The 24,053-nt window shown below is 48.3% G+C and overlaps 2 protein-coding genes and 1 long non-coding RNA gene across 4 annotated transcripts in view; all 3 read left to right on the forward strand.

Moving 5' to 3' along the window:
• LOC144738945 (uncharacterized) overlaps positions 1-1,605 on the forward strand; it is a 7,252-nt gene extending 5,647 nt beyond the window's left edge. Inside the window, exon 2 of one of the 2 annotated variants that reach the window (XR_013589329.1) lies at positions 143-1,605. Coding sequence is in view for 1 of the 2 variants with exons in the window: in XM_078621940.1 (XP_078478066.1) it covers positions 333-956 (624 nt within the window). In the remaining variant the exon portion in view is untranslated. The remainder of the gene's footprint in view (positions 1-142) is intronic. The other variant, XM_078621940.1, reaches the window with a different exon arrangement.
• A 4,949-nt stretch (positions 1,606-6,554) lies between these two features.
• Positions 6,555-21,904, forward strand: LOC144738944 (uncharacterized). The gene is made up of 4 exons (XR_013589328.1): positions 6,555-6,687; positions 12,194-12,294; positions 21,288-21,413; positions 21,580-21,904. It is a non-coding gene; the product is annotated as an uncharacterized LOC144738944 (long non-coding RNA).
• On the forward strand, positions 12,697-14,902 carry LOC144738946 (uncharacterized; the record flags this gene model as incomplete). Its single annotated transcript, XM_078621942.1, has 2 exons — positions 12,697-12,954; positions 13,678-14,902. Coding segments are annotated over 2 exons (915 nt in total), but the record flags the coding sequence as incomplete, so codon positions are not given.
• Positions 21,905-24,053: the final 2,149 nt, after the last annotated feature.

Below are 24,053 nucleotides of genomic sequence, written 5' to 3' on the forward strand. Positions count from 1 at the left end.
ACCACCACCATCATCATCATCACCACCAGCACCGCCATCACCGCCATCACCATCATCATCACCATCACCACCATCATGATGATGATGCTACTGCTGCTGCCAATAACGACCCTGATGATGACCATGTTGTTGTTACCCATAGGCCTCTCTGCTCCTGGGAGACTCCACCACCACCACCTCCACCACCACCACCACCACCTCCCCCACCACCACCATCATCAGCATCATCACCGCCATCACCATCATCATCACCATCATCACCATCATGATGATGATGCTACTGCTGCTGCCAATAACGACCCTGATGATGACCATGTTGTTGTTACCCACAGGCCTCTCTGCTCCTGGGAGACTCCACAACCACAACCACCACAACCACCACCACCACCACCACCCGCCCCACGCGCGACGTAACGTTGGAGCTGAGTCCGACGAAACCTCGCGACGACGACGACGACGACGAGGACGACTGGAGCCCCGTCTCCCAGCTCCTGACATCCTCAGCGACATCTTCCCAGCTGCTGCCCCCGTATCCGCAACCCGCCTGGGACCATCGCCGCCACGAGCCGTCCCCGTATCCGCCACCTCCCCCGAATCCGCGACCTCCCCCGTATCTGCAATCTTCCCCGTATCCGCCATCTCCTCTGTATCCGCGACCTCCCCCGTATCCGCACTCTGCCCCGCGCGCCGACGCAGCCGACCAATCGGAGAGCAGCAACCCTCCCCCTGGCCCCTCCCCCTGGCCCCTGGGGGGAGGGCTGGGGGAGGGGCCGACCGATGGAAGACGCCACTTCCTGTCGCCCACAGGAAGCGGCGGTTGCTATGGGCGCGTCGTGGTTGCCGAGGCGAACGCAGCAGCAGCAGCAGCAGCAGGGGATGCTGGGAAGAATCGTCCCTCGCGTGGTGACCTCTTTGACCTCCTCAGTTCGGTGCGTGTGCTGGGCTGTAGTCAGTAGCGGACGCTGGACAGAGGTCGCAACCGGGTACCCGATACCCGTACCCTACCCGATACCCGTACCCTACCCGATACCCGTACCCTACCCGATACCCGATACCGCACCCTACCCGATACCCGTGCCCTACCCGATACCCGTACCCTACCCGATACCCGTACCCTACCCGATACCCGTACCCTACCCGATACCCGTACCCTACCCGATACCCGTACCCTACCCGATACCCGCACCCTACCCGATACCCGTACCCTACCCGATACCCGTACCCTACCCGATACCCGTACCCTACCCGATACCCGCACCCTACCCGATACCCGTACCCTACCCGATACCCGTGCCCTACCCGATACCCGTGCCCTACCCGATACCCGTACCCTACCCGATGCCCGTACCCTACCCGATACCCGTACCCTACCCGATACCCGTACCCTACCCGATACCCGTACCCTACACCCGTACCGTACCCTACCCGATACCCGTACCCTACACGATGCCCGTGCCCTACCCGATACCCGTACCCTACCCGATACCCGTACCCTACCCGATACCCGTACCCTACCCGATACCCGTACCCTACCCGATACCCGTACCCTACCCGATACCCGTACCCTACCAGATACACGTACCCTACCAGATACACGTACCCTACCCAATACCCGTACCTTACCCGACCCAATACCCGTACCTTACCCGACCCAATACCCGTACCCTACCCGATACCCGATACCCGTACCCTACCCAATACCCGTACCCTACCCGATACCCGTACCCTACCCGATACCCGTACCCTACCCAATACCCGTACCCTACCCGATACCCGTACCCTACCAGATACACGTACCCTACCCGATACCCGATACCCGTACCCTACCCAATACCCGTACCCTACCCGATACCCGTACCCTACCCGATACCCGTACCCTACCCAATACCCGTACCCTACCCGATACCCGTACCCTACCCAATACCCGTACCCTACCCGATACCCGATACCCGTACCCTACCCAATACCCGTACCCTACCCGATACCCGATACCCGTACCCTACCCAATACCCGTACCCTACCCGATACCCGTACCCTACCCAATACCCGTACCCTACCCGATACCCGGCTACCCGTACTCGGCCGGGTGATGGTGGTGATGGTGGTGATGATGATGATGCTGATGGTGCTGATGGTGGTGATGGTGATGATGGTGATGATGGTGATGATGGTGGTGATGATGCTGATGGTGGTGATGATGGTGATTATGATGATGATGCTGATGGTGGTGATGGTGATGATGGTGGTGATGATGATGATGCTGATGGTGGTGATGATGGTGATGATGGTGGTGATGATGATGATGCTGATGGTGATGATGATGGTGATGATGCTGATGGTGGTGATGATGGTGATGATGGTGATGATGGTGGTGATGGTGGTGATGGTGATGATGGTGATGATGGTGATGATGGTGGTGATGCTGATGGTGATGATGGTAATGATGATGATGGTGATGATGGTGATGATGATGATGCTGATGGTGGTGATGATGATGATGCTGATGGTGGTGATGATGGTGATGATGGTAATGATGATGATGGTGATGATGGTAATGATGGTGATGGTGGTGATGATGATGATGCTGATGGTGGTGATGATGGTGATGATGGTGATGATGCTGATGGTGGTGATGATGGTGATGATGGTGGTGATGATGATGATGGTGATGATGGTGATGATGATGATGCTGATGGTGGTGATGATGGTGATGATGGTAATGATGATGATGGTGGTGATGGTGATGATGATGATGGTGATGGTGGTGATGATGATGATGCTGATGGTGGTGATGATGGTGATGATGGTAATGATGATGATGGTGATGATGGTAATGATGATGATGGTGATGGTGGTGATGATGATGATGCTGATGGTGGTGATGATGGTGATGATGGTGATGATGCTGATGGTGGTGATGATGGTGATGATGATGGTGGTGATGATGATGATGGTGATGATGGTGATGATGATGATGCTGATGGTGGTGATGATGGTGATGATGCTAGAGATGATGATGCTAGTGATGACGGTGATGATGATCCTAGTAATGATGATGATGGTGATTATAATGTTAGCAATTATGATGATGATGGTAGTGATGGTTGTAATTATGATAATGATGATGGTGATACTCGTGATGGTAATGTTGTAAATAACAGATGAAAAAACTCCTTTTAAGTCACACAAACTGGTTCATTGTCTTTCTTCCGACACAGTCCGCACACACACGAAGGGATTTCGATGTAAAGCATCTTTCGTGACTGCAGCAGGGATTCATCTTCTTGGTTCTTTCGGTAAAGTCGTCACGTAGAAGGGAAATAATAAAATGATAAAAATTAAACATTAAATACAATTCTCACGACGTTTCGGCCACAACGCAAGCAGCCGTCCTCAGGTGAAGAACAGCGTCTGTCGGAAAGACAGCGTCATTCACATCATCAACATCATCATCATTAACATCAACATCATCATCTACATCATCAACATCATCTTTTTTCGATGTAAAGCTTTCGTGACTGCAGGGATTCATCTTCTTGGTTCTTTCGGTAAAGTCGTCACGTAGAAGGGAAGTATTAAAATAATAAAAATTAAACATTAAATACAATTCTCACGACGTTTCGGCCACAACGCAAGCAGCCGTTCTCAGGTGAAGAACAGCGTCTGTCGGAAAGACAGCGTCATTCACATCATCAACAACATCATCAACATCATCATTAACATCAACATCATCTTTTTTTTTTCGATGTAAAGCTTTCGTGACTGCAGCAGGGATTCATCTTCTTGGTTCTTTCGGTAAAGTCGTCACGTAGAAGGGAAATAATAAAATAATAAAAATTAAACATTAAATACAATTCTCACGACGTTTCGGCCACAACGCAAGCAGCCGTCCTCAGGTGAAGAACAGCGTCTGTCGGAAAGACAGCGTCATTCACATCATCAACATCATCAACATCATCATTAACATCAACATCATCTTTTTTTTTTCGATGTAAAGCTTTCGTGACTGCAGCAGGGATTCATCTTCTTGGTTCTTTCGGTAAAGTCACGTAGAATGAAAATAATCAAATAATAAAAATAAAACATAATAAAATACAATTCTCACGACGTTTCGGCCACAACGCAAGCAGCCGTCCTCAGGTGAAGAACAGGTCTGTCGGAAAGACAGCGTCATTCACATCATCAACATCATCATCAACATCTACATCAACATCATCATCAACATCATCATTAACATCAACATCTACATCATCAACATCATCATCAACATCATCATCTACATCATCATTAACATCTACATCATCATCATCATCATCTACATCATCAACATCATCTTTTTTCGATGTAAAGCTTTCGTGACTGCAGCAGGGATTCATCTTCTTGGTTCTTTCGGTAAAGTCACGTAGAATGAAAATAATCAAATAATAAAAATAAAACAATAAAATACAATTCTCACGACGTTTCGGCCACAACGCAAGCAGCCGTCCTCAGGTGAAGAACGGCGTCTGTCGGAAAGACAGCGTCTGAATAGCGTCTGAATGTCTTTCCGACAGACCTGTTCTCCACCTGAGGACGGCTGCTTGCGTTGTGGCCGAAACGTCGTGAGATTATTTTGTTTTATTATTTTTTATTTTATTATTTCCCTTCTACGTGACTTTATCGAAAGAACCAAGAAGATGAATCCCTGCAGTCACGAAAGCTTTACATCGAAAAAAAAATATTATGATGTTGATGATGTAGATGATGATGATGTAGATGTTGATGATGATGTTGATGATGTGAATGACGCTGTCTCCCCGACAGACCTGTTCTCCACCTGAGGACGGCTGCTTGCGTTGTGGCCGAAACGTCGTGAGATTATTTTATTTTGTTTTTATTATTTTATTATTTCCCTTCTACGTGACTTTACCGAAAGAACCCGTAGCCTAACGGAGGTACATCCTCCGTATCTGGTGGGCCCTCTACACGACTCTGGCTGCTAGCCTAGGAAGGTACAGCCTCCAAACCAGAGGTCGCAAACGGGTTTTGATTCCTTACCCGTACCCGGCCGCACCAGGGTCGCAAACGGGTACCCGTACCCTACCCGTACCCTACCCGTACCCAGCCGGGTAGGGTACGGGTATCGGGTACCCGATTGCGACCTCTGGGATGAAGCCACGTTGCAGGCGCGGGTGGGTTGATTCTAGCAACTTGAATTGTGAGAAGAGACAAGACGTTGGGAAATGAGTGACACACGGTGACTCACCACTGACTCACGGGTGCGGCCGGGTACGGGTAGGACGTGAGTCACTGGGTGAGTCACCGATTGTCACTCATTTCCCAACGTCTTGTCTCTTCTCACAATTCAAGTTGCTAGAATCAACCCACCCGCGCCTGCTGCAACGTGGCTTCATCCCAGAGGTCGCAATCGGGTACCCGAAACCCGTACCCTACCCGATACCCGGCCGGGTACGGGTAGGGTACGGGTACGGCCGGGTATGGGTACCCGTTTGCGACACTGGTGCGGCCGGGTACGGGTAGGCTGTGAGTCACTGGTCTGGTGAGTCACCGATTGTCACTCATTTCCCAACGTCTTGTCTCTTCTCACAATTCAAGTTCCTAAAATCAACCCACCCGCGCCTGCAACGTTGCTTCATCCCAGAGGTCACAATCGGGTACCCGATACCCGTACCCTACCTGTACCCGGCCGGGTACCCGATACCCGTACCCTACCCGTACCCGGCCGGATACCCGGCCGGGTACGGGTAGGGTACGGCCGGGTACGGGTAGGGTACGGGTACGGCCGGGTATGGGTACCCGTTTGCGACCCTGATGCGGCCGGGTACGGGTAAGGAATCAAAACCCGTGTGCGAACTCTGGCTTGACCCCATCGCTGATTCGGTGGGTCAAGTTCATGTATTAGGTATAGCCCTGATGACGTCATCACTCCCCTGTGGTGACGTCGGCGTGCGCGATGACGTCATCACTCACCTGTGGGGACGTCGGCGTGCGTGATGGCGTCACCCGACTGGCTCCTCATGTGGGGACGTCAGCGTGTGTGATGACGTCACCAGACTGGATTCCCTGAGGCGTCGGCGTGCGTGATGACGTCACCAAACGATCCCCTGAGGCTTCGGCGTGCGTGATGACGTCACCAGAATGGATTCCCTGAGGCGTCGGCGTGCGTGATGACGTCACCAGAATGGATTCCCTGAGGCGTCGGCGTGCGTGATGGCGTCACCAAACGATCCCCTGAGGCTTCGGCGTGCGTGATGACGTCACCAGAATGGATTCCCCGAGGCGTCGGCGTGCGTGATGGCGTCACCAAACGATCCCCTGAGGCTTCGGCGTGCGTGATGACGTCACCAGAATGGATTCCCTGAGGCGTCGGCGTGCGTGATGGCGTCACCAAACGATCCCCTGAGGCTTCGGCGTGCGTGATGACGTCACCAGACTGGATTTCCCGAGGCGTCGGCGTGCGTGACGACGTCACCAAACGATCCCCCGATGCTTCGGCGTGCGTGATGACGTCACCAGAATGGATTCCCTGTGTCGTCGGCGTGCGCGATGACGTCACGCGTCTCCAATAGCAACGCGGTTTCAAACGGCAAAATGCCCGCCAACCGCCAGCTGTACTTTATTTCAACATTTAAGAGATAAATGAGGAGAATTTAAACGACCATGTCGCTCACGAGGAGCCCCAAACAAGTGAGTAACTCATTCGTCTACAACAATGACATCGTTTTAATATAACAACATCAATTAAAAAAAAAAGTTTAAATACCCCGAGAGGGCGCTGAGTCCGCACTGTCGCCGCCTGTGGTGCCTCGATTCCGGCGGGGAATCCAGGCGAGGTCGTTGATTTCGGCGCCTCGCGGCCGTTGTGGGACTAGGCCTCGATCGACCGCGTCTCACGCTGAGGAACTTTCTAAAGTCGATTTATTTAAAAAAAAAGATGATTTAAAACACGATCTTAGGTTCTCGTGCGTTGTTTATTTACAACAGGAAGCGTGCATCTTCTTGGTTCTTTCGGTAAAGTCACGTAGAAGGGAAGTAATAAAATAATAAAAAATAAAACATAATAAAATGAAATAATTCTCACGACGTTTCGGCTACAACGCAAGCAGCCGTCTTCACCGTCGTGAATTATTTCATTTTATTATGTTTTATTTTTATTATTTTATTACTTCTTCAGGTGAAGACGGCTGCTTGCGTTGTAGCCGAAACGTCGTGAGAATTATTTCATTTTATTTTGTTTTATTTTTATTATTTTATTACTTCTTCAGGTGAAGACGGCTGCTTGCGTTGTAGCCGAAACGTCGTGAGAATTACTTCATTTTATTATGTTTTATTTTTATTATTTTATTACTTCTTCAGGTGAAGACGGCTGCTTGCGTTGTAGCCGAAACGTCGTGAGAATTACTTCATTTTATTATGTTTTATTTTTATTATTTTATTACTTCTTCAGGTGAAGACGGCTGCTTGCGTTGTAGCCGAAACGTCGTAAGAATTATTTCATTTTATTATGTTTTATTTTTATTATTTATTTCCCTTCTACGTGACTTTACCGAAAGAACCAAGAAGATGAATCCCTGCAGTCACGAAAGCTTTAAATCGAAAAGGAAGCGTGCAAATAAGGCGTTAGGCTGTTTTTGTTTGTTTGTATTATTTGATAGCCGTTCTGGAGCGGAACAGGTGTTAATGTTTCGATGTAAAGCTTTGGTGACTGCAGGGATTCATCTTCTTGGTTCTTTCGGTAAAGTCACGTAGAAGGGAAATAATAAAATAATAAAAATAAAACATCATAAAATAATTCTCACGACGTTTCGGCCACAACGCGTCTGAATGACTGAATGACTCTGTCTTCTCGACAGACCTGTTCTCCACCTGAGGACGGCTGCTTGCGTTGTGGCCGAAACGTCGTGAGAATTATTTTATTATGTTTTAATATTTTATTATTTCCATTCTACGTGACTTTACCGAAATAACCAAGAAGAGGTGTTAATGTGTTTTGCAGTACAAATTGGTGATAATGATCAACAATTACCAGATATCTATGAGGACGTAGGCTTTCGCGACTATTATCCATAATAGATGTTTTTTTAGGGTTATGAGGACTTTGATTGAGCAACTAAATAATTGCAACAACTAAATTGTTGGTTAAAATATTCCCGAGACCCCCCCCCCCCCCAGTGCCGCCGCGCCCCGCCGCTCAAGGTGCCTCGATCCCGGCGGGGAATCCAGGCGACGTCGGGGATCTCGGATACGGGGGGGGGGGGTAACTAGGCCTGAGCTGCGCATTGACTTTTAATTCATCATCGCTTCGGACAATCAACAAGGGACGATGTCGCTCACGAGGAGGAGCTGCAAACGAGCGCATAACTCCAAAGTTCACGAGACAAAATGTTTGGTTGAAATGTTCCCGTAGTCCCAGGTCAGGCAGCGCGCCCGCCGCCCGAGGTGGCTGGATCCCCGGCCGGGAATCCAGGCGAGGATGGGGGGCTCGGCGAGTTTACTAGGCCTCAGGCTCTCATGGTTCGCGGAAGTAGCTATCGGAGGTAGATTTGCATTGTGAGTACACAGAAGTTGATGTAATAGCAGTGGTGGTGGTGGTGGTGGTAGTATGTATGATGCTCAATTGCTACTATTGGGTGACTTTCACTGCGGAGTGAGACAGGCTCACTCACTCACCTACTCACCAACTCACACACTCACCAAGTCAAACACTAACTCACCCACTCACACACCAACTCACACACTCACCAACTCACACACTCATGCACTAACTCACCCATACACTAACTCACACACTCACCAACTCACACACTCACTCACCCACTCACACACTCACCAACTCACTCACCAACTCACTGATCCACTCACTCATACACTCACCGACTCACTCACACACTCACCAACTGACACACTCACTCACCAACTCACTGATCCACTCACACACTCACCCACTCACTCATACACTCACCGACTCACCCATTCACTCACCCACACCGACTCGCTCACTCACACATGCACTCACCGACTCACTCATCCATTCACTCACCCACTCAATCATTCACTCACCCACTCACTCATACACTCACCCATTCACTCACCCACACCGACTCACCATTCACTCACACTCATCCACTCACCCACCAACTCACACTCACCGACCCACCCACCGACTCACTCACTCACCGACTCACTGATCCACTCACACACTCATTCACTTACTCACCGACTCGCTCATCCATTCACTCACCCACTCAATCATTCACTCACCCACTCATACACTCACCGACTCACCGACTCACACATTCACTCACCCACACCGACTCACTCATCCATTCACTCACCCACTCAATCATTCACTCACCCACTCACTCATACACTCACCGACTCACTGATCCACTCACACACTCATTCACTTACTCACCGACTCACTCACCCACTCAATCATTCACTCACTCATACACTCACCGACTCACCCATTCACTCACCCACACCGACTCACTCACTCACCCACTCACTCCCCGTGTGTCTCCGTTGTCGCTACAGTGGCGATGTTATCTTCCTTGCCTGGTATACACAGGAGGTCGTGGGTTCGATCCCAGTGATGATATCAATGTATGGGTCTCTGCGGGTCTCTATGAGTATGCGTCTCTGTGGGTCTGTATGAGTCTCTGAGTATGGGTCTCTGTGGGTTTGTATGGGTCTCTGTGGGTGTCTATGAGTATGGGTCTCTATGAGTATGGGTCTCTGTGGGTCTCTGTGGGTCTATATGGGTCTCTGATTATGGGTCTCTATGCATCCGAGTATGGGTCTCTGTGGGTCTCTATGAGTATGGGTCTCTGTGGGTCTGTAAGGGTCTCTATGAGTATGGGTCTCTGTAGGTCTCTATGAGTATGTGTCTCTGTGGGTCTCTGTGGGTCTCTATGAGTATGGATCTCTGTGAGTCTCTATGAGTATTGGTCTCTGTGGGTCTGTAAGGTTCTCTATGAGTATGGGTCTCTGTGGGTCTCTATGAGTATGTGTCTCTGTGGGTCTCTGTGGGTCTCTATGAGTATGGGTCTCTGTGGGTCTCTGAGTATGGGTCTCTGTGGGTCTCTATGAGTATGTGTCTCTGTGGGTCTCTGTGGGTCTCTATGAGTATGGGTCTCTGTGGGTCTCTTTATGAGTATGGGTCTCTGTGGGTCTCTATGAGTATGGGTCTCTGTGGGTCTCTGAGTATGGGTCTCTGTGGGTCTCTATGAGTATGGGTCTCTGTGGGTCTCTATGAGTATGGGTCTCTGTGGGTCTCTATGAGTATGGGTCTCTGTGGGTCTCTGAGTGTGGGTCTCTGTGAGTCTCTATGAGTGTGGGTCTCTGTGGGTCTCTGAGTATGGGTCTCTGTGGGTCTGTAAGGGTCTCTATGAGTATGGGTCTCTGTGGGTCTCTATGAGTATGTGTCTCTGTGGGTCTCTGTGGGTCTCTATGAGTATGGATCTCTGTGGGTCTCTATGAGTATGGGTCTCTGTGGGTCTGTAAGGGTCTCTATGAGTATGGGTCTCTGTGGGTCTCTATGAGTATGTGTCTCTGTGGGTCTCTGTGGGTCTCTATGAGTATGGGTCTCTGTGGGTCTCTATGAGTATGTGTCTCTGTGGGTCTCTGTGGGTCTCTATGAGTATGTGTCTCTGTGGGTCTCTGTGGGTCTCTATGAGTATGGGTCTCTGTGGGTCTCTATGAGTATGGGTCTCTGTGGGTCTCTATGAGTATGGGTCTCTGTGGGTCTCTATGAGTGTGGGTCTCTGTGGGTCTCTATGAGTATGGGTCTCTGTGGGTCTCTATGAGTATGGGTCTCTGTGGGTCTCTATGAGTATGGGTCTCTGTGAGTCTCTACGAGTCTATGTATCTCATGATTGTCCAGCTCGCTTTGTCTGATACAATATCTACACAGCAACTGAGTGGGTCTTACACCTGGTGACACAAACTTAGTTTAGTTGTAGTGTGGGGCTCTGTGGGTGTCTATCGGTCTCTGTGGGTGTCTATGGGTCTCTGTGGGTGTCTGTGGGTGTCTATGGGTCTCTGTGGGTGTCTATGGGTCTCTGTGGGTGTCTATGGGTGTCTATGGGTCTCTGTGGGTGTCTGTGAGTATGGGTCTCTGTGGGTGTCTGTGGGTGTCTATGGGTCTCTGTGGGTGTCTATGGGTCTATGTGGTTATCTATGGGTCTCTGTGGGTCTCTGTGGGTGTCTATGGGTCTCTGTGGGTCTATGTGGTTATCTATGGGTCTCTGTGGGTCTGTATGGGTCTCTGTGGGTGTCTATCGGTCTCTGTGGGTGTCTATGGGTCTCTGTGGGTGTCTGTGAGTATGGGTCTCTGTGGGTGTCTATGGGTCTATGTGGTTATCTATGGGTCTCTCTGGGTCTCTGTGGGTGTCTATGGGTCTCTGTGGGTGTCTATGGGTCTCTGTGGGTCTATGTGGTTATCTATGGGTGTCTGTGGGTTTGTATGGGTCTCTGTGGGTGTCTATGGGTCTCTGTGGGTGTCTATGGGTCTCTGTGGGTCTATGTGGTTATCTATGGGTCTCTGTGGGTCTGTATGGGTCTCTGTGGGTGTCTATGGGTCTCTGTGGGTGTCTATGGGTCTCTGTGGGTGTCTATGGGTCTCTGTGGGTGTCTATGGGTCTCTGTGGGTCTATGTGGTTATCTATGGGTCTCTGTGGGTCTGTATGGGTCTCTGTGGGTGTCTATGGGTCTCTGTGGGTGTCTATGGGTCTCTGTGGGTGTCTATGGGTCTCTGTGGGTGTCTATGGGTCTCTGTGGGTCTCTGTGGGTGTTTATGGGTCTCTGTGGGTGTCTATGGGTCTCTGTGGGTCTATGCGGTTATCTATGGGTCTCTGTGGGTCTGTATGGGTGTCTATGGGTCTCTGTGGGTCTATGCGGTTATCTATAGGTCTCTGTGGGTCTGTATGGGTCTATGTGGTTATCTATGGGTCTCTGTGGGTCTGTATGGGTCTATGTGGTTATCTATGGGTCTCTGGGAGTATGGGTCTCTGTGGGTGTCTATGGGTCTCTGTGGGGGTCTATGGGTCTCTGTGGGTCTCTATGGGTCTCTGTGGGTCTCTGTGAGTCTCTATGGGTCTTTATGAGTGTGTGTCTCTGTGGGTGCCCGCGTGACCCCGCTTGACCCTGCGTGACCCCCGCTTGACCCCGCGTGACCCCTGTGGTTCCCCAGGTCGCCATGGAGACGCCGTTCTCCTCGTTACCCCCGGCGACCCTTCGTCTCCGTGGCAACCGCTCCCGACAGAGTCTCGCTGCCCGAGAGCAACAGCCGAGGTGATGACGTCATCAGCAGCGTCATCAGCAGCGTCATCAGCAGCAGCAGTAGCATCAGCAGCGTCATCAGCAGCGTCATCATCAGTAGCATCAGCAGCGTCATCAGTAGCATCATCATCTTCATCAGCAGTAGCATCATCAGCAGCGTCATCAGTAGCATCATCAGCAGCGTCATCAGCAGCAGCAGTAGCATCAGCAGTAGCGTCATCAGCAGCATCAGCAGCAGCATCATCAGCAGCGTCATCAGCAGCAGCGTCATCATCAGCATCAGCAGCAGCATCATCAGCAGCGTCATCATCAGCGTCATCAGCAGCAGCGTCATCAGCAGCGTCATCATCAGCATCAGCAGCAGCATCATCAGCAGCGTCATCATCAGCATCAGCAGTAGCATCATCAGCAGCGTCATCAGCAGCGTCATCATCAGCATCAGCAGCAGCATCATCAGCAGCGTCATCAGCAGCGTCATCAGCAGCAGCGTCATCAGCAGCGTCATCATCAGCAGCGTCATCATCAGCAGCGTCATCATCAGCAGCGTCATCAGCAGCATCATCATCTTCATCAGCAGTAGCATCATCAGCAGCATCATCAGCAGGACCATCATCAGCAGCGTCATCAGCAGTAGCATCATCAGCAGCGTCATCAGCAGTAGCATCAGCAGCAGCGTCATCAGCAGTAGCATCAGCAGCAGCGTCATCAGCAGTAGCATCATCAGCAGCGTCATCAGCAGTAGCATCATCAGCAGCGTCATCAGCAGGACCATCATCAGCAGCGTCATCAGCAGTAGCATCATCAGCAGCGTCATCAGCAGGACCATCATCAGCAGCGTCATCAGCAGTAGCATCATCAGCAGCGTCATCAGCAGTAGCATCATCAGCAGCGTCATCAGCAGGACCATCATCAGCAGCGTCATCAGCAGTAGCATCATCAGCAGCGTCATCAGCAGTAGCATCATCAGCAGCGTCATCAGCAGTAGCATCATCAGCAGCGTCATCAGCAGTAGCATCATCAGCAGCGTCATCAGCAGTAGCATCAGCAGCAGCGTCATCAGCAGCAGCGTCATCAGCAGTAGCATCAGCAGCAGCGTCATCAGCAGTAGCATCATCAGCAGCGTCATCAGCAGTAGCATCATCAGCAGCGTCATCAGCAGTAGCATCATCAGCAGGACCATCATCAGCAGCGTCATCAGCAGTAGCATCATCAGCAGCGTCATCAGCAGTAGCATCAGCAGCAGCGTCATCAGCAGTAGCATCAGCAGCAGCGTCATCAGCAGTAGCATCAGCAGCAGCGTCATCAGCAGTAGCATCATCAGCAGCATCATCAGCAGTAGCATCATCAGCAGCGTCATCAGCAGTAGCATCATCAGCAGCGTCATCAGCAGGACCATCATCAGCAGCGTCATCAGCAGTAGCATCATCAGCAGCGTCATCAGCAGTAGCATCATCAGCAGCGTCATCAGCAGGACCATCATCAGCAGCGTCATCAGCAGTAGCATCATCAGCAGCGTCATCAGCAGTAGCATCAGCAGCAGCGTCATCAGCAGGACCATCATCAGCAGCGTCATCAGCAGTAGCATCAGCAGCGTCATCAGTAGCATCATCATCTTCATCAGCAGTAGCGTCATCAGCAGGACCATCATCAGCAGCGTCATCAGCAGTAGCATCAGTAGCGTCATCAGTAGCGTCATCAGCATCATCATCAGCAGTAGCATCAGCAGCGTCATCAGCAGTAGCATCAGCAGCAGCGTCATCAGCAGGACCATCATCAGCAGCGTCATCAGCAGTAGCATCAGCAGCGTCATCAGTAGCATCATCATCTTCATCAGCAGTAGCGTCATCAGCAGGACCATCATCAGCAGCGTCATCAGCAGTAGCATCAGTAGCGTCATCAGTAGCGTCATCAGCATCATCATCAGCAGTAGCATCAGCAGCGTCATCAGCAGTAGCATCATCATCTTCATCATCAGGAGCATCATCATCAGCGTCGTCATCAGCATCATCATCATCAGGAGCATCATCATCAGCGTCGTCATCAGGAGCATAGTCATCTTCATCAGCAGGAGCATAGTCAGTATCGTCATCAGCATTAGCATCATCAGCAGCGTCATCATCATCATCAGCAGGAGCATAGTCATCAGCATCATCAGCAGGAGCATAGTCATCAGCAGCATCATCATCAGCAGGATCATCGTCATCAGCAGTAGCATCATCAGCAGGAGCATAGTCATCAGCATCATCATCAGCAGCATCATCAGCAGCAGCAGCAGCAGCAGCGTCATCATCAGCAGGAGCATAGTCATCAGCAGCGTCATCATCAGCAGGAGCATAGTCATCAGCAGCAGCAGCAGCAGGAGCATAGTCATCAGCAGGAGCATCAGCAGCATCATCAGCAGCATCATCATCATCAGCAGGAGCATAGTCATCAGCAGCGTCATCATCAGCAGGAGCATCAGCAGCATCATCAGCAGCATCATCAGCAGCATCATCATCATCAGCAGCAGCAGCAGCGTCATCATCAGCAGGAGCATAGTCGTCAGCAGCATCATCAGCAGCAGCAGCAGCAGCATCAGCAGCAGCAGCGTCATCATCAGCAGCATCATCAGCAGCGTCATCATCAGCAGCATCATCAGCAGCATCATCATCAGCAGCATCATCAGCAGCATCATCAGCAGCATCATCAGCAGCAGCAGCATCAGCAGGAGCATAGTCGTCAGCAGCATCATCAGCAGCATCATAACTGTCAACCCCTTGTCAGTGCCCTACCTTATCACGTAGCACTTCAGACCTTATAGGTGTTGATGTCGTAGCGGTGATGTTGATGGTGTTCATGGTGGTGATGTTGTTGATGTAGCGGTGATGTTGATGGCGTTGATGATGGTGGTGTTGTTATGATGGTGGTGATGTTGTTGATGTCGGAGCAGTGATGTTGATGGTGTTCATGGTGGTGATGTTGTTGATGTAGCGGTGATGTTGATGGCGTTGATGATGGTGGTGTTGTTATGATGGTGGTGATGTTGTTGATGTCGGAGCAGTGATGTTGATGGTGTTCATGGTGGTGATGTTGTTGATGTAGCGGTGATGTTGATGGTGTTGATGATGGTGGTGTTGTTATGATGGTGGTGATGTTGTTGATGTTGGAGCAGTGATGTTGATGGTGTTCATGGTGGTGATGTTGTTGATGTAGCGGTGATGTTGATGGTGTTGATGATGGTGGTGTTGTTATGATGGTGGTGATGTTGTTGATGTTGGAGCAGTGATGTTGATGGTGTTCATGGTGGTGATGTTGTTGATGTAGCGGTGATGTTGATGGTGTTGATGATGGTGGTGTTGTTATGATGGTGGTGATGTTGTTGATGTTGGAGCAGTGATGTTGATGGTGTTCATGGTGTTGATGTTGTTGATGTTTTAGTGGTGATGTTGATGGTGTTGATGATGGTGGTGTTGTTGATGTCGTAGCGGTGATGTTGATGGTGTTCATGGTGTTGATGTTTTAGTGGTGATGTTGATGGTGTTGATGATGGTGGTGTTGTTGATGTCGTAGCGGTGATGTTGATGGTGTTCATGGTGTTGATGTTGTTGATGTTTTAGTGGTGATGTTGATGGTGTTGATGATGGTGGTGTTGTTGATGTCGTAGCGGTGATGTTGATGGTGTTCATGGTGTTGATGTTGTTGATGTTTTAGTGGTGATGTTGATGGTGTTGATGATGGTGGTGTTGTTGATGTCGTAGCGGTGATGTTGATGGTGTTCATGGTGTTGATGTTGTTGATGTTTTAGTGGTGATGTTGATGGTGTTGATGATGGTGGTGTTGTTGATGTCGTAGCGGTGATGTTGATGGTGTTGATGATGGTGGTGTTGTTGATGTTTTAGTGGTGATGTTGATGGTGTTGATGATGGTGGTGTTGTTGATGTCGTAGCGGTGATGTTGATGGTGTTGATGATGGTGGTGTTGTTGATGTCGTAGCGGTGATGTTGATGGTGTTGATGATGGTGGTGTTGTTGATGTTTTAGTGGTGATGTTGATGGTGTTGATGATGGTGGTGTTGTTGATGTCGTAGCGGTGATGTTGATGGTGTTCATGGTGTTGATGTTGTTGATGTTTTAGTGGTGATGTTGATGGTGTTGATGATGGTGGTGTTGTTGATGTCGTAGCGGTGATGTTGATGGTGTTGATGATGGTGGTGTTGTTGATGTTTTAGTGGTGATGTTGATGGTGTTGATGATGGTGGTGTTGTTGATGTCGTAGCGGTGATGTTGATGGTGTTCATGGTGTTGATGTTGTTGATGTTTTAGTGGTGATGTTGATGGTGTTGATGATGGTGGTGTTGTTGATGTCGTAGCGGTGATGTTGATGGTGTTCATGGTGTTGATGTTGTTGATGTTTTAGTGGTGATGTTGATGGTGTTGATGATGGTGGTGTTGTTGATGTCGTAGCGGTGATGTTGATGGTGTTCATGGTGTTGATGTTGTTGATGTTTTAGTGGTGATGTTGATGGTGTTGATGATGGTGGTGTTGTTGATGTCGTAGCGGTGATGTTGATGGTGTTCATGGTGTTGATGTTGTTGATGTTTTAGTGGTGATGTTGATGGTGTTGATGATGGTGGTGTTGTTGATGTCGTAGCGGTGATGTTGATGGTGTTCATGGTGTTGATGTTGTTGATGTTTTAGTGGTGATGTTGATGGTGTTGATGATGGTGGTGTTGTTGATGTCGTAGCGGTGATGTTGATGGTGTTCATGGTGTTGATGTTGTTGATGTTTTAGTGGTGATGTTGATGGTGTTGATGATGGTGGTGTTGTTGATGTCGTAGCGGTGATGTTGATGGTGTTGATGATGGTGGTGTTGTTGATGTTTTAGTGGTGATGTTGATGGTGTTGATGATGGTGGTGTTGTTGATGTCGTAGCGGTGATGTTGATGGTGTTCATGGTGTTGATGTTGTTGATGTTTTAGTGGTGATGTTGATGGTGTTGATGATGGTGGTGTTGTTGATGTCGTAGCGGTGATGTTGATGGTGTTCATGGTGTTGATGTTGTTGATGTTTTAGTGGTGATGTTGATGGTGTTGATGATGGTGGTGTTGTTGATGTCGTAGCGGTGATGTTGATGGTGTTCATGGTGTTGATGTTGTTGATGTTTTAGTGGTGATGTTGATGGTGTTGATGATGGTGGTGTTGTTGATGTCGTAGCGGTGATGTTGATGGTGTTGATGATGGTGGTGTTGTTGATGTTTTAGTGGTGATGTTGATGGTGTTGATGATGGTGGTGTTGTTGATGTCGTAGCGGTGATGTTGATGGTGTTCATGGTGTTGATGTTGTTGATGTTTTAGTGGTGATGTTGATGGTGTTGATGATGGTGGTGTTGTTGATGTCGTAGCGGTGATGTTGATGGTGTTCATGGTGTTGATGTTGTTGATGTTTTAGTGGTGATGTTGATGGTGTTGATGATGGTGGTGTTGTTGATGTCGTAGCGGTGATGTTGATGGTGTTGATGATGGTGGTGTTGTTGATGTTTTAGTGGTGATGTTGATGGTGTTGATGATGGTGGTGTTGTTGATGTCGTAGCGGTGATGTTGATGGTGTTCATGGTGTTGATGTTGTTGATGTTTTAGTGGTGATGTTGATGGTGTTGATGATGGTGGTGTTGTTGATGTCGTAGCGGTGATGTTGATGGTGTTCATGGTGTTGATGTTGTTGATGTTTTAGTGGTGATGTTGATGGTGTTGATGATGGTGGTGTTGTTGATGTCGTAGCGGTGATGTTGATGGTGTTCATGGTGTTGATGTTGTTGATGTTTTAGTGGTGATGTTGATGGTGTTGATGATGGTGGTGTTGTTGATGTCGTAGCGGTGATGTTGATGGTGTTCATGGTGTTGATGTTGTTGATGTTTTAGTGGTGATGTTGATGATGGTGGTGTTGTTGATTATGATGGTGGTGATGTTGTTGATGTAGAGGTGATGATGTTGACGGTGGTGATGTTGTTGATGTTGGAGCAGTGATGTTGATGGTGTTGATGATGGTGATGATGGTGATTATGATGGTGGTGATGTTGTTGATGTTGGAGCAGTGATGTTGATGGTGGTGGTGATGGTGATGTTGTTGGCGGTGGTGATGTAGAGGTGATGATGTTGACGGTGGTGATGTTGTTGATGTTTTAGCGGTGATGTTGATGGTGGTGATGATGGTGATGTTGTTATGGTGATGGTGGTGATGTTGTTGATGTAGCGGTGATGTTGATGGTGGTGGTGATGATGGTGATGTTATGGTGATGGTGTTGATTTTGTTGATGTTGGAGCGGTGATGTTGTTGATGGTGGTGATGTTGTTGAAGGTGGTGATGTTGTTGATGTTTTAGCGGTGATGTTGATGATGGTGATGATGATGGTGATGTTGTTGATGATGATGATGTTGTTGTAGCGATGTTGTTGATGGTGGTGATGTTGATGATGGTGGTGTTGTTGACGGTGATGTTGTTGATGATGATGGTGATGTTGTTGATGTAGAGGTGATGATGTTGAAGGGGATGTTGTTGTTGATGGTGGTGATGTTGTTGGTGGTGATGTTGTTGATGGTGATGTTGTTGTTGATGGTGATGTTGTTGTTGATGGTGATGTTGTTGATGGTGGTGATGTTGTTGATGGTGATGTTGTTGATGGTGGTGATGTTGTTGATGATGTTGTTGATGATGTTGTTGACGATTTTGTTGATGGTGATGTTGTTGATGATGTTGTTGATGGTGATGTTGTTGATGATGTTGTTGACGATGTTGTTGATGGTGATGTTGATGGTGATGATGTTGTTGATGGTGATGTTGATGGTGATGTTGATGGTGATGATGTTGTTGATGATGTTGTTGACGATGTTGTTGATGATGTTGTTGATGGTGGTGATGTTGTTGATGATGTTGTTGATGATGTTGTTGACGATGTTGTTGATGGTGATGTTGTTGATGGTGGTGATGTTGATGGTGGTGATGTTGTTGATGATGATGATGATGTTGTTGATAATGATGTTGATGTCGTAGCGGTGATGTTGATGGTGTTGATTATGATGATGTTGTTGATGTTGATGTTGTTGATGTTGTAGCGGCGATGTTGTTGATGTTGTTGTTGATGTTGTTGATGTTGTAGCGGTGATGTTGATGGTGTTGATTATGATGATGTTGTTGATGTTGTTGATGTTGTTGTTGTTGATGTTGTTGATGTTGTTGATGTTGTTGATGTTGATGTTGTTGATTATGATGATGTTGTTGATGTTGTTGGTGATGTTGTTGATGTTGTTGGTGATGTTGTTGATGATGATGATGATGTTGTTGATGATGTTGTTGTTGATGTTGTTCATGTTGTAGCGGTGATGTTGTTGATGTTGTTGATTATGATGATGTTGTTGATGATGTTGTTGATGTTGTTGATGTTGTAGCGGTGATGTTGATGGTGTTGATTATGATGTTGTTGTTGATGTTGTTGTTGATGTTGATGATGATGTTGATGTTGTTGATGATGATGTTGATGTTGTTGATGTTGTTGATGTTGTTGATTATGATGTTGTTGTTGATGTTGTTGATGATGATGTTGATGTTGATTATGATGTTGTTGTTGATGTTGTTGATGTTGTTGATGATGATGTTGATTATGATGTTGTTGTTGATGTTGTTGATGATGTTGTTGATGTTGTTGATTATGATGTTGTTGTTGATGTTGTTGATGATGATGTTGATGTTGTTGATGTTGTTGATTATGATGTTGTTGTTGATGATGTTGTTGATGTTGTTGATGATGATGTTGATGTTGTTGATTATGATGATGTTGTTGATGTTGTTGTTGTTGATGTTGTTGATTATGATGTTGTTGTTGATGTTGTTGATGTTGTTGGTGATGTTGTTGATGTTGTTGGTGATGTTGTTGATGATGATGATGATGTTGTTGATGATGTTGTTGTTGATGTTGTTCATGTTGTAGCGGTGATGTTGTTGATGTTGTTGTTGATGTTGTTGATGTGGTAGCGGTGATGTTGATGGTGTTGATTATGATGATGTTGTTGATGTTGTTGATGTTGTTGTTGTTGATGTTGTTGATTATGATGATGTTGTTGATGTTGTTCATGTTGTAGCGGTGATGTTGTTGATGTTGTTGTTGATGTTGTTGTTGATGTGGTAGCGGTGATGTTGTTGATGTTGTTGTTGATGTTGTTGATGTGGTAGCGGTGATGTTGTTGATGTTGTTGTTGATGTTGTTGATGTGGTAGCGGTGATGTTGTTGATGATGATGATGTTGTTGTTGATGTTGTTGATGTTGTTGATGTTGTTGTTGTTGATGTTGTTGATGTTGATGTTGTTGATGTTGTTGTTGTTGTTGTTGTTGTTGTTGATGATGATGTTGTTGTTGTTGATGTTGTTGATGTTGTTGATGTTGTTGTTGTTGATGTTGTTGATGATGATGATGTTGTTGTTGATGTTGTTGATGTTGTTGATGTTGTTGTTGTTGATGTTGTTGTTGTTGATGTTGTTGATGTTGTTGTTGTGGTAGCGGTGATGTTGTTGATGTTGTTGTTGTTGATGTTGTTGATTATGATGATGATGTTGTTGTTGATGTTGTTGTTGATGTTGTTGATGTTGTTGATGATGATGTTGATGTTGTTCATGTCGTAGCGGTGATGTTGTTGATGTTGTTGTTGTTGATGTTGTTGATGTTGTTGTTGTGGTAGCGGTGATGTTGTTGATGTTGTTGTTGTTGATGTTGTTGATTATGATGATGATGTTGTTGTTGATGTTGTTGTTGATTATGATGATGTTGTTGTTGATGATGTTGATGTTGTTCATGTCGTAGCGGTGATGTTGTTGATGTTGTTGTTGTTGATGTTGTTGATGTTGTTGTTGTGGTAGCGGTGATGTTGTTGATGTTGTTGTTGTTGTTGTTGTTGTTGTTGTTGATGATGATGTTGTTGTTGATGTTGTTGTTGATGTTGTTGATGTTGTTGTTGATGTTGTTGTTGTTGTGGTAGCGGTGATGTCGGCACTGCGGAGTCTGCAGGAGAAGATTCGACTCCTGGAGTTGGAGAGGGGGGTGGGGAGACGCCACTTGGAGGAGGGGGGTTACCAGGGTAACCACGGTAACCACGGTAACCACGGTAACCATCACGCGTAACCACGACAGTAGCCACGGTAACCACCACACGTAGCCACGGCAGTAACCAAGGTACTACAGAGTAACTCTGTGGTAACTATGGTAACTATGGTAACTCTGTGGTAACCATGGTAACGCTGTGGTAACTATGGTAAATCTGTGGTGCGCAGCGGAGATGCAGACTGAGCTGCTGCAGAAACAGCTGCGGTACCTTTCAGCGATGATGGATCAAGCGCAGAGAGAGGTAGGACACTCACCACACTCACCACTCCTCACCACACTCACCACCACACTCACCACCACACTCACCACACTCACCACACTCACCACCACACTCACCACTACTCACCACCACACTCACCACTACACTCACCACTACACTCACCACCACACTCACCACTACACTCACCACCACACTCACCACACTCACCACTCCTCACCACTACACTCACCACCACACTCACCACTACTCACCACTACACTCACCACACTCACCACTACTCACCACACTCACTACTACACTATACACTACACTCACCACCACACTCACCACTACTCACCACTACTCACCACTACTCACCACCACACTCACCACTACTCACCACTACTCACCACTACTCACCACTACACTCACCACACTCACTACCACACTCACCACTCCTCACCACACTCACCACTCCTCACCACACTCACCACACTCACCACTACTCACCACACTCACCACTACTCACCACTACACTCACCACACTCACCACTACTCACCACACTCACCACCACACTCACCACACTCACCACACTCACCACTACACTCACCACACTCACTACCACACTCACCACACTCACCACACTCACCACTACTCACCACTACACTCACCACACTCACCACTACTCACCACACTCACTACTACACTATACACTACACTCACCACCACACTCACCACTACTCACCACTACTCACCACTACTCACCACCACACTCACCACTACTCACCACTACTCACCACTACTCACCACTACACTCACCACACTCACTACCACACTCACCACTCCTCACCACACTCACCACTCCTCACCACACTCACCACACTCACCACTACTCACCACACTCACCACTACTCACCACTACACTCACCACACTCACCACTACTCACCACACTCACCACCACACTCACCACACTCACCACACTCACCACTACACTCACCACACTCACTACCACACTCACCACTCCTCACCACACTCACCACTCCTCACCACACTCACCACACTCACCACTACTCACCACACTCACCACTACTCACCACTACACTCACCACTACACTCACCACCACACTCACCACTACACTCACCACTACACTCACCACTACTCACCACCACTACTCACCACTACACTCACTACTACTCACCACTACACTCACCACTACTCACCACTACACTCACTACACTCACCACCACACTCACCACTACTCACCACTACACTCATCACACTCACCACACTCACCACACTCACCACACTCACCACACTCACCACTACTCACCACTACACTCACTACTACTCACCATCACACTCACCACTACTCACCACACTCACCACTACACTCACCACCACACTCACCACTACACTCACCACCACACTCACCACTACACTCACCACTACTCACCACACTCACCACCACACTCACCACTACACTCACCACTCCTCACCACTACTCATCACTACACTCACCACCACACTCACCACTACACTCACCACCACACTCACCACTACACTCACCACCACACTCACCACTACACTCACCACTACTCACCACACTCACCACCACACTCACCACTACACTCACCACTACTCACCACTACTCACCACACTCACCACTACACTCACCACTACTCACCACTACTCACCACCACACTCACCACTACACTCACCACTACTCACCACTACTCACCACACTCACCACTACACTCACCACTACACTCACCACTACTCACTACCACACTCACCACTACACTCACCACTACACTCACCACTACACTCACCACTACACTCACCACTACTCACCACTACTCACCACTACACTCACCACCACACTCACCACTACACTCACCACTACTCACCACTACACTCACCACCACACTCACCACTACACTCACCACTACACTCACCACTACACTCACCACTACACTCACCACTACTCACCACTACACTCACCACCACACTCACCACTACACTCACCACCACACTCACCACCACACTCACCACTACTCACCACTACACTCACCACTACACTCACCACTACACTCACCACTACACTCACCACTACTCACCACTACTCACCACTACTCACCACTACTCACCACTACACTCACCACTACACTCACCACTACACTCACCACTACTCACCACTACACTCACCACCACACTCACCACTACACTCACCACTACACTCACCACTACTCACCACTACACTCACCACTACACTCACCACTACACTCACCACTACTCACCACCACACTCACCACCACACTCACCACCACACTCACCACTACACTCACCACACTCACCACCACACTCACCACCACACTCACCACCACACTCACCACACTCACCACCACACTCACCACTACTCACCACACTCACCACCACACT

This window comes from Lampetra planeri, unplaced genomic scaffold (assembly GCF_965212315.1).
Source record: "Lampetra planeri unplaced genomic scaffold, kcLamPlan1.2.h2 scaffold_1238, whole genome shotgun sequence".
Classification (NCBI taxonomy): Eukaryota; Metazoa; Chordata; class Hyperoartia; order Petromyzontiformes; family Petromyzontidae; genus Lampetra; species Lampetra planeri.